This window comes from Apteryx mantelli, chromosome 2 (assembly GCF_036417845.1).
Source record: "Apteryx mantelli isolate bAptMan1 chromosome 2, bAptMan1.hap1, whole genome shotgun sequence".
In the NCBI taxonomy this organism is placed as follows: domain Eukaryota; kingdom Metazoa; phylum Chordata; class Aves; order Apterygiformes; family Apterygidae; genus Apteryx; species Apteryx mantelli.
This window is the reverse complement of record NC_089979.1, coordinates 61,123,467-61,135,201: the sequence shown is the minus strand read 5'-3', so window position 1 is coordinate 61,135,201 and position 11,735 is coordinate 61,123,467. Positions and strand designations below refer to the sequence as shown.

At 36.8% G+C, this 11,735-nt stretch overlaps 1 protein-coding gene across 3 annotated transcripts in view; it reads left to right on the top strand.

Annotated features, from left to right (window-relative positions):
* Window positions 1-269: 269 nt before the first annotated feature.
* TMX3 (thioredoxin related transmembrane protein 3) overlaps window positions 270-11,735 on the top strand; it is a 32,234-nt gene continuing 20,768 nt past the window's right edge. Inside the window, exons 1-7 of one of the 3 annotated variants that reach the window (XM_067290750.1) lie at window positions 270-339; window positions 592-646; window positions 5,074-5,113; window positions 6,379-6,502; window positions 8,868-8,913; window positions 10,486-10,566; window positions 11,578-11,677. In XM_067290750.1, coding sequence (XP_067146851.1) covers window positions 297-339; window positions 592-646; window positions 5,074-5,113; window positions 6,379-6,502; window positions 8,868-8,913; window positions 10,486-10,566; window positions 11,578-11,677 — 489 coding nt within the window. In that variant the 5' untranslated portion in view covers window positions 270-296. Of the gene's footprint in view, window positions 340-588; window positions 647-5,073; window positions 5,114-6,378; window positions 6,503-8,867; window positions 8,914-10,485; window positions 10,567-11,577; window positions 11,678-11,735 lie in introns of all 3 variants that reach the window. The other 2 variants (XM_067290749.1, XM_067290748.1) reach the window with 2 other exon arrangements.

Sequence of the window (11,735 nt, the reverse complement as noted above, 5' to 3'; positions counted from 1 at the left end):
CCCCTTCCTCCCGCTCCCCGTCCCGCTCCCTTCCCGCCCGCTTTGATCCGACGGGCACCATCCCTTCCGTGCTCGGAAGCCGGCAGGAAGCCGGCACCGGCACTGCGCCCGAGGCAGCAGGCCAACGGGGCGGGCGCCGCGGCAGGAGGAGCGCACGGAACCCCACGGCCACCGGCACCCGCCACCGCCCCTGGCGACGGGCGGGGCCCTCCGCGCGTGCGCAGTGGGGAGAGGCCGGCGCCGCTGCCGCTGCCGCTTGCCCTTCCCCTTCCGGCCGCGCCGGGGCTCCTGTCAACATGGCAGCGGCGGGCGAGCGGCGGCAGCTCCTCGGGGCGGCAGGTAGCGGCCAGGCGGCGGCGGCCGCGCGGGGAGCGGGGCGGTGGGAAAGCGGCGGGGCGCGGAGGAGGGGGAGGCGCTGTGGGGAGCGGCGCGGCGCGGCGGGCGGGGGTTGGTTGGGGGGCGCGGAGGCCTGGCGGCCCCCGGGAGCGGTGGGGCGGGCGCGCTTGCCCGGGGCTGGGCAGCTCGTTTTGGGGAAGCACCCTTGCCGCGCCCGGGACGTTGCTCACTGCTTCGTTTTCCTCCACTCAGTAGTGCTTGCGCTTGTTCTGGCTTCCGATGCAGTTTTTGTGGAGGATCTAGACGAATCGTAAGTACTGTGGGGGGGGGGGGAGGGCTGTCTCCTGCTTTGCTGCTTTCATACTGTTTTTCTTTGGGAGGGAGGGAGGGAACAGCCCAAACCAAAAGCTTTGCGCAATCTGTAGTTGTCCAGAAAACGAGGCTAAAAAAGTTTTACTTTTTCTTAGCAGAAGTGGTAGAAAGACTGTGATATGTGTTAAGTAGCTGTCATGAGTTAAGCCAAGAAACACCTTAATTTTGCAGTTTTTTAAAGCTATTGTCACCGGCTCTGTTGCCAAAAATTTTGCGGGCTCCCTTGCACTTCTTTTCTTCTTGGTAGAATAAATATATTTGTGGATTGATCCTGATCCAAAATAAAGGTGACTGTGTTCAATCCAGTTCTTTATTTGTGTTTGCTGCTAAGCTGCCACAGGGGAAGGAGAGTTAAAATGCATTCACATGTGGCCAGGAACAGAAGAGAAAAAGAGTGGCTTTTTCTTTCCAGCAGCAGGGCTAGTGCATGGCCGCTTGAAGCCATGAACATGCACGACTGCATGAAAATCCTGACAGATTTAAGCCTAAGACTATCGAGCTGTTGAAATGGGTAGTTCTGCCCTGAACCTGGTTGTGTTCTGTCTTTGCTTTAACAATTGTGTGGATATGTATTTGCTATTCCCACAAAACGTAACTTTCCACAAACGAAGATAATTTTTTCAGTCAGAGCAGCAAGCTGATCTAAAGCAAACTGCTGCCACAAAGCAGCAGGATTATTAGAACTGAAATGGAAGGTGTAGAAAATATTTGCATGGGAGGTGAGGAGAAGGCATTCAATTGCTATTTCATGATACATTTAAGCCAGCTGAAGTCTGTGTTTTTATAAGGGTTCAGTCCATGATAAATTGCTTCATAGAGCTGAAGAGTCAGAAAAGCATCGCTTTTTTTTGACATTCTGCTTACTCAGCAAGAGCAAATAATGCTAGGATCAATTTGAGGGGCAGTGAAAGTACAAGGGGAGGGAACATATCAGGGATATTGAAGGGAGAAACCTCAGCATCTCTGACTTGTGTTTAAACTGTTGTGAATGAGAAGCTGAAGCACAGAACTGCTTGGCGTTGACTTTGCAAAGGTTGTTTTTGATCCATGCTTCATATTTTCAAAGACTGAAGATGTAAAGACCAAATGAATAAAATAAAATACATTTCTGCTCCCACGTCACGTTTCCACAGTTGTAAGTTTGAATGTAATTGTTGCTTGGAATGAAGAAGCATAATTCTGTAGTCACAGAACTTTTGTGAAATAGCTGCTAGAAGAAAATCCTGTTCTAGAATGCTTTGCTTTTTAGCTCCTAAACTACAGATGCCCGTATTTGCATTTGGGAATATAGATTAAGTGGTGAATTGTTCCTAACAATCTTCTGTTTTTATCTACTGGACAGATATTGTAATTTCATGGAGTTTTTACTGTTGCTGAAAGCTTTGAGTTTTATTTGAATTATGTTAGTTACAAACAGTGCCTGCTAGGACAAATTGAAGGTTCCTGTACCAACCTTACAGGATAGAAGAAAACAAGTAGCTGAGAAAAAGTAACAGAGATGAGAATTACCCTGCATCACCCAATTCGGCCATAGAAGAGAGGCAAAATGAGAGCTATGGTTTTTATTGGCTTACACTGGTATAACTGCTTGCTGCCTGAAATCTGTACTTGTCCTGCCATCTTTGCTGAGCTGTGGCAATGTGCTAACCAAGCAGAAGAGTAATTTAACCAAAAAAAGTAAATATTTCTCTGTCTGGTGAAGGTGCTGTAGTGGCTCAACACAGGGTTGGAGAAGCATCAGAGCTGGTGGAAGGGGAATGAGCAGAGAAGAATGGAAGCAGCAGTTGGGTTGGCTTAGGTTTCCTTGGAGTTGTGACCAAGGTCTTTAGTTCTGCTTCATGCTGGTTTCTTTTAACAGTTAAGGATTAAGTGGAGTACATAGATAAAGTGGAGGCTGGGGCAGTGTTTGATCACATAATGCTACATGTTGGGAGGTGTATGTTTTTGACATAAATGGTTTTGATTCAAGGATATATAACACCTGCCTCATCTTTCCTCCAGTATGATTGTTCTTGTGTCTGCTTTTGCTGACAGAGAGAGGATTGCAGAGGGCAGTTAATGGGAAACATTGAGATTTTACACTTAAAAATATATTTACAGACCTAGAAACAGCACCTTTGGGAAATCTTGAGGTACCTATTTATACAGAGATTTCTATTTTTCTTCAATGGTATGGTTAGCTTCTTTAGTATTGTCTAATAATTTTGTCATGTTTATGTTATCAAACTACAGATATTGCAGCCATGGAAGTGCTGATATAAATCAGTAAGGCTTTCATGAGAAAGATTTAACTGGCAAATTGTAACTTCATAATAACTGTATAGTACTCCTCTTTCTAGACTGAGTTGAGGTAGTTTTGTTTTTGTCAGACTTCATATTTTAGTCTCTGTGGAAGTTGATCTTTTAGCGAAATAGATGCTCTTAAGTCTGTTGTACAACTTATGTTGTATCTTTTATAAAATGTTTGGTCCAATGAATGTGTTGACAAAGTTACTGGATTCCATTAGAATGCATTATATCCAAATGTTTCCTTTCCTTCTCTGTTTTTTCTTGCTGTCTGCTAGTTTTCTAAACAAGATTTTAGTCTGCCCTTCAGTGCTTTAATGTTCTTTACAGTCCCCTAGTAATGCTGGGGCAGAGGTGATACAGCATTTCCTTGTAAATTCTTATTGTATGAACCAAAGATGATATTGTAAATTCAAATACAGCCCAAGATCTGATGATTCAATAGCTGCTTTTTACCTGTTGCATCATAACTAATTATTTGTCTTTATAATTGGAAATGAACTGGAGCTTTATTAGAATTCACAAGAGATGATAGACTCTAACTAGTTCTTTCATTAGCTCTGCAGTGCTAGGGTGGTAAATTTGTCTTTTAGTGAGTGTGCAACCAAGCAGTTGTTTGCCTTAAAAATGCTGCTTTCTAGTAGCTGTTTGGTATTAGTCATTGCAAATACCTTTTCCATTTTACAAGTATTACAACTTCAGTGTGCTATCAAAAAGACAAAAAAAGGGGGAAGGGAATTGAATTTTCCAGTGAAATGCAGCAATTTTAAGTTTCAAACACTCAGCTTTGTGATTAGATTATTATATTAGTGATTTTTTTTTTTCTTCCAGGCAGTGAACTAGCATCAGCTTCAGTATCATTTCAGGACTATTATATACCATTATGAATCTGTTCAATTTTAAATAAAATGTAATAAGTGTTCTGTGATTTTGCTGACTGTCTATGAGCCATTTATAGTCATGCTGCATATTGGGAAATGATGAGTCAGGTTATCACTTCTATTAATTGGATCTTAACTCTATAATGTAGACTACATACTTACTGTATAAGTAATTATATATAATCCTCTCTTTCCATTAAAGACTTGGCAAACCCTCTGCAAAGGTGTCACAATAAGAATTTTGTATAATGTATTATATAGTAAGTGACATTGCTCCCAGTTCTAGTCATTTTTATTAATGTTTATCTTTTTCAGAAAGAAACAAACCTTGCATAAAAATTCTGTTTTATTTAATTCACAATTTAGAACTAGTTAATGAAATAATATATATGATCTTGTGGTACTTAAAACAATTCAGTGTTTAACCAGCATTCCAAGAGGTACCAAGGAACATTCATATTTCACTCTTTATTTTTATTTTAGAATATAGCGGTTTTAGCATCTACTGACAGATTTGCAGTTAGTAAATCTAGCCAGTTCATTAAGTTGCCATTGCTCTAGCATTAAGAGTAGTCAGTAGTACTAGTGTATTTCTGTTTTTTATTAATAACTTCAACACTTACTTACCAGTAGTTTTCTGTGTTATTTTTATAAAAAGCATAAACTAAAACACCTATAGTAGTCAAATCCTGAAGGAAGTTGAACTAAAATTAATGTTAACCTTAAAGATAATTCACACTTAGTGTACATTCAGTAAAGTGCTAAGCTTAACAGTAATGTAAATCCATGCTGTAGGAGAATGTATTAGTTGATCTATAAAAATGCTAGGTTTTCTAAATGGTCCTCAGCATATGATATTAATGTAACTAAAATAGCTTAAAAAAAAAAGAAAAACCTTTTCCCCTTAGTTTACTTATCTTGATCAAACAGTTCTATGCATTTGTGGGTGTGGTTTTGTTTTTTTTTCATGTAGGTGGTTATAGAAACCTAATATGGTACATATTAGTAATTAGTACAATTAGTAATTAAAATTAGTATCTTTTCTCTCTCTTCTCCCCCCCAAAAAAAAGAAACAAAACAGAGAAATCTAATACTATAGTTTTATACCAACTTAATTGCAGAAATAGTTTTACTTTTTCACAAGTAAACTTCATTTATGTATTTTCAGATGTATCATATATTTTTTTTCCCCTCCTAGGTTTAAAGAAAACCGTAAAGATGATATTTGGCTTGTAGATGTGAGTATGTGAGAAAAATGTGAAGATTTTTCACTTGATTCCAAATCAAGCTAGCAGAAATCAAAACACAAAATGTACTATATACTACACTGTAGTAAGGCTGCTTACATTTGGAAAGTCTTTTGTGCATGGTGCAGAAAAATTACATGATGTTAGTTCTGTTGACAATATGGATAAGCAATCTGTCCGTATTGTTCAGGATGAACCAGGAATCAGATTTAGTACTGAATGCAAGCTTCACTCTATGTTTTAAATCCCTTAAAGAGGAGATCCCCTAACACTTAAATTGAGGGGGTGGTAACCTGCATTCAGATTTTTTTTTTTTTAATTCTCTAGTTATATCTACTAACTTGTGTGCTCTTATATATTATTTGATATTGAAGTGCTAAATATCTAGGCTTCTTTTACTTTTCTAACACAGTTGGGGAGATTCAGTGCTGCTTAGTTCAGAAGCAAAGCATTCCTAAAATGATTGAGCTTGTTTAGGAATGAGAAAATTCTTCTCAGCTCACCCAAATCTGAACTGTAGTTCCCAAGTAGTATAATTAAGACTTGTGTTTTTTTAGTGAGGAATTTGACATATACTGTTTCAGAATTAATCGATAACGTATAGGAAGACAGAATCCAATTTTGCCAGGTTATGACCTGATCTTGTTATGCCAAAACATTGATATCTTCCTTGTTAATGTTGCTGATGTGTTGCAGGAAGACCTTTGATAGGCAGAAAGATGGAATGGAATGGAGTCTTCCACCTGTTTGGTTTCTGAGAAAATGGGATTGGTGGGATTTCACAGTGTGCCTGTATAAGAATAATGTCTGAAAAACTGAAATCCAGTGAGCAGCTTGGAGGAATATATGTATATTCCACTTCTTTTCAAAGAATAGAGTTCTTCTAATAGCAAAGAAGTTCATATTCCTGAATATGGATTTTTTCCTAAGATTGTTTATGTGATCTTTTAACTTCCCATAATAAAGGGAAGTGTTCCAAAAGAGAGTTTTTTATTGTTGCTACATAGTCTATTTTTAAATAAGAAATGGTATATTAGTACAGAAATTAAATGTATTCATTTTAGACTTCTGTTTTCATTATTAAAAATAGCATCAAATCATAAAAGCTCAGTTTGCCACTCCAGCTTTCTAAGTAACTTGGGTTTTTATTAAGTCTTGTAACATAAACACACTTGGAAAATATCTTGTTAATGTGTTTAAGAGTTCAAATTAACTTTTTTTTTTTTTTTTTTTAATCAAATATATCTGCTGCTCAGTTTTATGCCCCTTGGTGTGGCCACTGCAAGAAATTGGAGCCTGTGTGGAATGAAGTTGGTATAGAAATGAAAAACATGGGCTCTCCCGTAAAAGTTGGGAAGATGGATGCAACTTCCTTTTCTAGTAAGTGTGGTTTGATTGGGGAAATTTAATGATATCCTGTTTTAAAACTTTTTTTGTAGTTACTCTTCTGTTCTTTATCATATAAACAAATGCACTCAGTCACTGGGGAACAATCTCTTGAGGTTTATGTTCCCTTTAAAAGTTATAGCATACTATAGTGTGCATTTTTATCTTGCTTGTTCCTGCTTTTGTGTCGGGAATTCTTTCTGACACATGGAAGATAAAAGCTTTTCAAAGATACAACTTTTGGTATGCTCCTTAGAATACTTCTCTACAAGCATCTTTACATAGTGCTTCTATTGACAGCATCTACTTTAACAACTGCATTTTAGGTTCCTTGTATTACCGTTGGACAAGTATTTGTGTTTTTGCTGTTACTTTTTTCAGGTAGTCAGTCCTTAAGATGTTACCAAAAGGCTGCTGAAATCACTGAAGTCATTACATCAGTGTTAAGCCAGTTTCTCCCAATTTTCTCTTCATGTCTTCTTGAAGAACCAGTCTCAGACATTTTAACACTTCGAGGTTCATTTTTGATGAAGCCTTTTTCATATTTATTGATCTTCAAGGATATTTTAAGAAAAAAGCTTCATGTATTCAAAGAAGCGGTTTGGGTAGACATAAAATAGTTGTATGCCTAATACTACTGTTGTAGTACTAATGTGCTTGCTTATTGTCATTTCACTTTAACCTGTCTTGGACCAGGAGGGTATTTAAAAGGGCAAGACATAGGGAGCAGTGGGGCCTAAGTGAGCTTCTCCAGGTCTGTGCATGAAGTTTGGTCTTTTGAGATCAAAATGCTTGTCTCGACTGTCACTTTAGTGTATGTAACCTATTCTTTAAAAACACATAAATTTTACCTTGTGTGTTTCATCTTGAAGACACTTACTTGCTAAAGTTGTGGTATCAGTTGAATTTTCAGGTGGGTTTGCCTTAGAAATTCACTGAATGTGATCAGAACAGAAATGCATTACACTTGGGGCTAGTATAATTGCTGTTTTGTTGATATGAAGAACACAATATAGAAACAAGCTAAGGCAGTGATGTAAATAAGTCCACTTCCATGATGTTGAGAGGATTTTAGTAATCTCGGTAGATGGAATGTAAAAAATTGGTATCTGCATAGTCTGCAGTTGTCAAGGCATTCCTGACTCTGCTTAAAGGCTGTACAAGTAGAAATAAACTGCCTGTCAACAGCTCTTGTGATTGAATGTTCTAATATGTGTTTTAATACATTCTAGTTTTTTTAAATACAGATATGAGAGGACAGGATCAGAATCAAATTGAACTTGGTTCATGTATTTTAGATCAATATCATTTGAATAAGATACTGGTAGGTGAGTTTAATTTGTGTATGTAGTTCTGTGCAGTTAGGTTTTTGACTTGGGCAGAGCCCTGCATACAAGTCCTCCCACGTCTGCTGCTCTGGAATGTAGTCAATAGCTTCAAAATGTTTATCTTAAAAGTATTGAACCCTGGTGGGTTGTGAGTGTAGGAGTTGATTTTCGTCAGGGAATTGCACAGGCATTGTCTCAATTTAAAACTGGAAAGTTTTAGCTTTTTAAAAAAATTCAATTATTTTAACTTTTGGATAACAATGAATTGACTTTAAAGTATATTCTAAGGTGGAGGTTGTTGTGCTGACAATGAGAGGGAAGATTGCAAATCGCACTCCTGTAAATGACAGGAATAAGACAGAAGCTTTTAAACAAACATCGCATGGGCCATAGAATTGTGGATAAATCAATGGCCCTGTGTGTGTGTTGGGGAGGGAGAGTTCTATAATTGTCTCACTCTTTACCACTTCAGTAAGCAGCAGGTAAGTAACTGATTGCCTAGGAAAAGTCTATCTGTGGGAGTTGACCTCTGCAGAATACAGTTGCCAGACTGACTTTTCTGTAACTGCTGTGGTATAATATTGCACTTCTGCGTTCTTAACCATTACACAGTAGCATATGTTTATTAAATTGTCTCTTATTTATCTATCTCTTAAGCATTAGTATTACAAACTCTACATCCATTATGCTTTTCTTACTACTGTCTGGAAATATCTGATGCATGTACTGTGCCTATTACATGCATACTACCTTTTGGTGAAAACTGACCAAACATGTCTGTTTAATAGACTCTTATGCTGTTTAACTTTTGCCATTCAATTTGGGAAACTGTAGTATGCAGAAAGAAGCCCAAGGTTTAATGGTGTGTCTTAATAACAGTAACTTCTGAAAGGAAGTGAAATAATTCATACTGAACTAAGTGGTGGGATTTTCATTAATTTACGTGACTTGAATACTAAACTGTCTTTAAACCTTAGACTGGAAGAGCAAGAGAGACTTGGTTCACTTTGGCATTAATAAATGTCTTTCAGGTATTGCATCTGAATTCGGAGTGCGAGGCTATCCAACAATTAAGCTGTAAGTTGATACTTCTTGTTGAATTATTTCCTTTCCTACCAGTGATCTCATGTGGATTAAAAAAAAGTATAGTTGATGTCTGTAAAAAGCTTTTTTTTTTTTTTTTTTTGACAATGTCTTTGATTTCTGCTGGACTATCTTTTTTGCTTTGGAATCCTTTGTTTCTAATTAAGATGCTTGATAATACTGAAATTTTAAACAAAGGCAGGTTAGCAAGTTTAGAATTAAACTTCTGATTTTTATGCAACTTTGTTAAGTATACGTGTATATATATTTATGGTTAAAAGGAATTTTGTGTACAAATTGATTTGATGCCTTAAGGGCAGTTCAGGCACTAAATGCATACCTGAGTCTTTGAGCTAAGTTTAGGGAGTTGCTGATCGCATTTTATTGTTTTTAATTACCTCTCTTTTCTCTTCCCTGTTCCTGAAAATCTTGTGTAAATGACACTAATGATTACTGTGCAGGGTAAATTGCGAGAGCAGTTGTTTGGCAAGGGATGTACATGGCTTTTTGTTTCTTATTTCACTAACTATAAAAATCAATGGAGGATAAAATTCTTAGGAAAACACAAATAGGTAACAGTTTTGTATGGACTTGCTCATAATGTTTTGTGCATAGTTCAATCTAAGCTCACGTTAAATAAAATGCTAGTAATTTTGACCACTTCTTACTATGAATATATTGTTTTGTCAGCGGATTATTGTTTTAGCAAATAGTATTCATAATATGTAATAGATTTTCTCTAGTTAAGTTTCTCAAAATGTGGTAAAGATTTTTAGCATGGTAATCTTTAGGGAGGAAACGCTTTTTTGGCATACAAAGGCGTAGAATTGTTTTTTATGATTGCTTTCTTCATGTAGCTTTCCTAAAGTTATTTGGATTCCAAGGAAGCCTGTTCAAATTTACAAATTTACAAGACATTGAATCTTACTTGACTATTCTTACAGCACAAGCATGTTGTATCCCCTGTCAGTGAAGTACGGTAAACTGACCAGAACTTCGTGGAAGCTTAATTTAGTACATAAATTCAGGAGGTTTTGCAGATCATTTGATATTTTTCAATTATGAAAAATCATTAATGGAGTTTCTATATAAGGACTAATCTGTTTGAAATGCTGAAGGTTTGGGTGTTGAATTTTTTTTTTTTTTAATAATTTGGTCCTAAGCATATATTCAAAAAGAAAGCCTATTTGTTTGCAAAGTAAATGACTGCTGTTTACTAGAAAAAATCATTAGTAGTTAACAGTGTTAATTATTAAGAATGTTAATTATTTTCAGAAGAAAATAAATTAGGTATTGTATAAATAATTCCACGATTGTGTTTTATTGTATTACTGAGTTTTATGTTCTGCAGACCAGAGATCAGTTCTTTTGGCCGATTATTTGACAAATGATCTTGCTTGTCATTTGCTAATAGATGACTGTAATACAGGTGTGGAGGTTTTGTAATTCTACGCGTGCAGATATATTTTTAGTTTGTTGCACTTCTGTTCTTTAAAATCTTTGGCTTCTTGAAATGTTCTTATTTTTTTGTTTCTTCCTCTTTTTTTGCCTATTCCCTCTGTCCAGCTTAAAAGGTGACTTGGCATACAACTATAGAGGACCTAGAACCAAAGATGATATAATTGAATTTGCTAATAGAGTAGCAGGGTAAGTATATACTTACATGAGACTATTTCTGGTAACTTAAAACTTCGTAGGTTTTTTTAAAGGTGGGCTGAAAGTGGAATTTATTTAAATAAATTCCAAGACATTGACATTAAGTTAAAGAAGATACGTATTATTCATGCAGTTTCATGTGAGAGTGATGCTTAATTGGCATGCAGAAGGCATATAGAGAGTGACTAGTCAGAAACTCTTCTTTCCAGTGCAAGAACTAGGGATTTTCAAATGACATTGGAAACTCATTGGAGCCAGAAGAAAAGGATACTGACCTAAATGTTGCAAAATGTGCAAAAATCAATACTAAGTGGAGTCTGTTTAACAATCCAAGTTTTCTGAAAAAATTGTTTAATATACCCTTGAAACTGGAAGGATGTGGCAATTTGCAACACAAGAAAATTGTTTGTACGGAATTGTTCACAGCAATTTTCGTTTACTTTTTCTTCCTTTCTTACAGTGGCCCATGGCCTCAGAATTTATAGACAATAATCTTGGAGGAGGAAAAAAGTTCAGATTTCTTTTTCTCATCCTTAAGAAGCATTCATTTAGATGCATAAGATGAATTACTGTTCATAACTCTGTAGTCTAGGAATATCACTGATCTCTAATAATTTACCAAAAATTTATAAGAATATTTCGTTCTAGAACCACATTCCCCAAGTGCTGTGCCTACATTCATAAATTTCTCTCTCAAATGATTGTACAGTGGGTAAATGGCTTGCATATTTTTTAGTACCATAGCAGCATTTTGTACTAAGATATCAGTTTTATTTAAAGATGCTACTTGAGGAAAAATTCTTGAGTTTGTTTTGGGTGAGGGGTTGTTTTTTTAATTGAAACTTAAATAATAAATTGAAAAATCAAATGAATATACTTTGGGGAATTTTGTAAGAAACCTGTATGGTCTGTTCCTGGGGATCTTTATTTGTTTGGATTTTTGCAGCTTGTAGAAACTGAGACTTTCTTCTTTTTTTTTCTTTTTCTTTCGCACCCTCCCAGACCTCTAATCAGGCCGCTTCCTAGCCAGCTTTTGTTTGAGCATGTGCAAAAGAGGCATCGTGTACTTTTCGTGTATGTTGGTGGGGAATCTCCTTTGAAGGTTTGAAACTTGATTAAATAAAGTTATTTCTTTTGGCTCTTCACAGATGTAGTTTAAA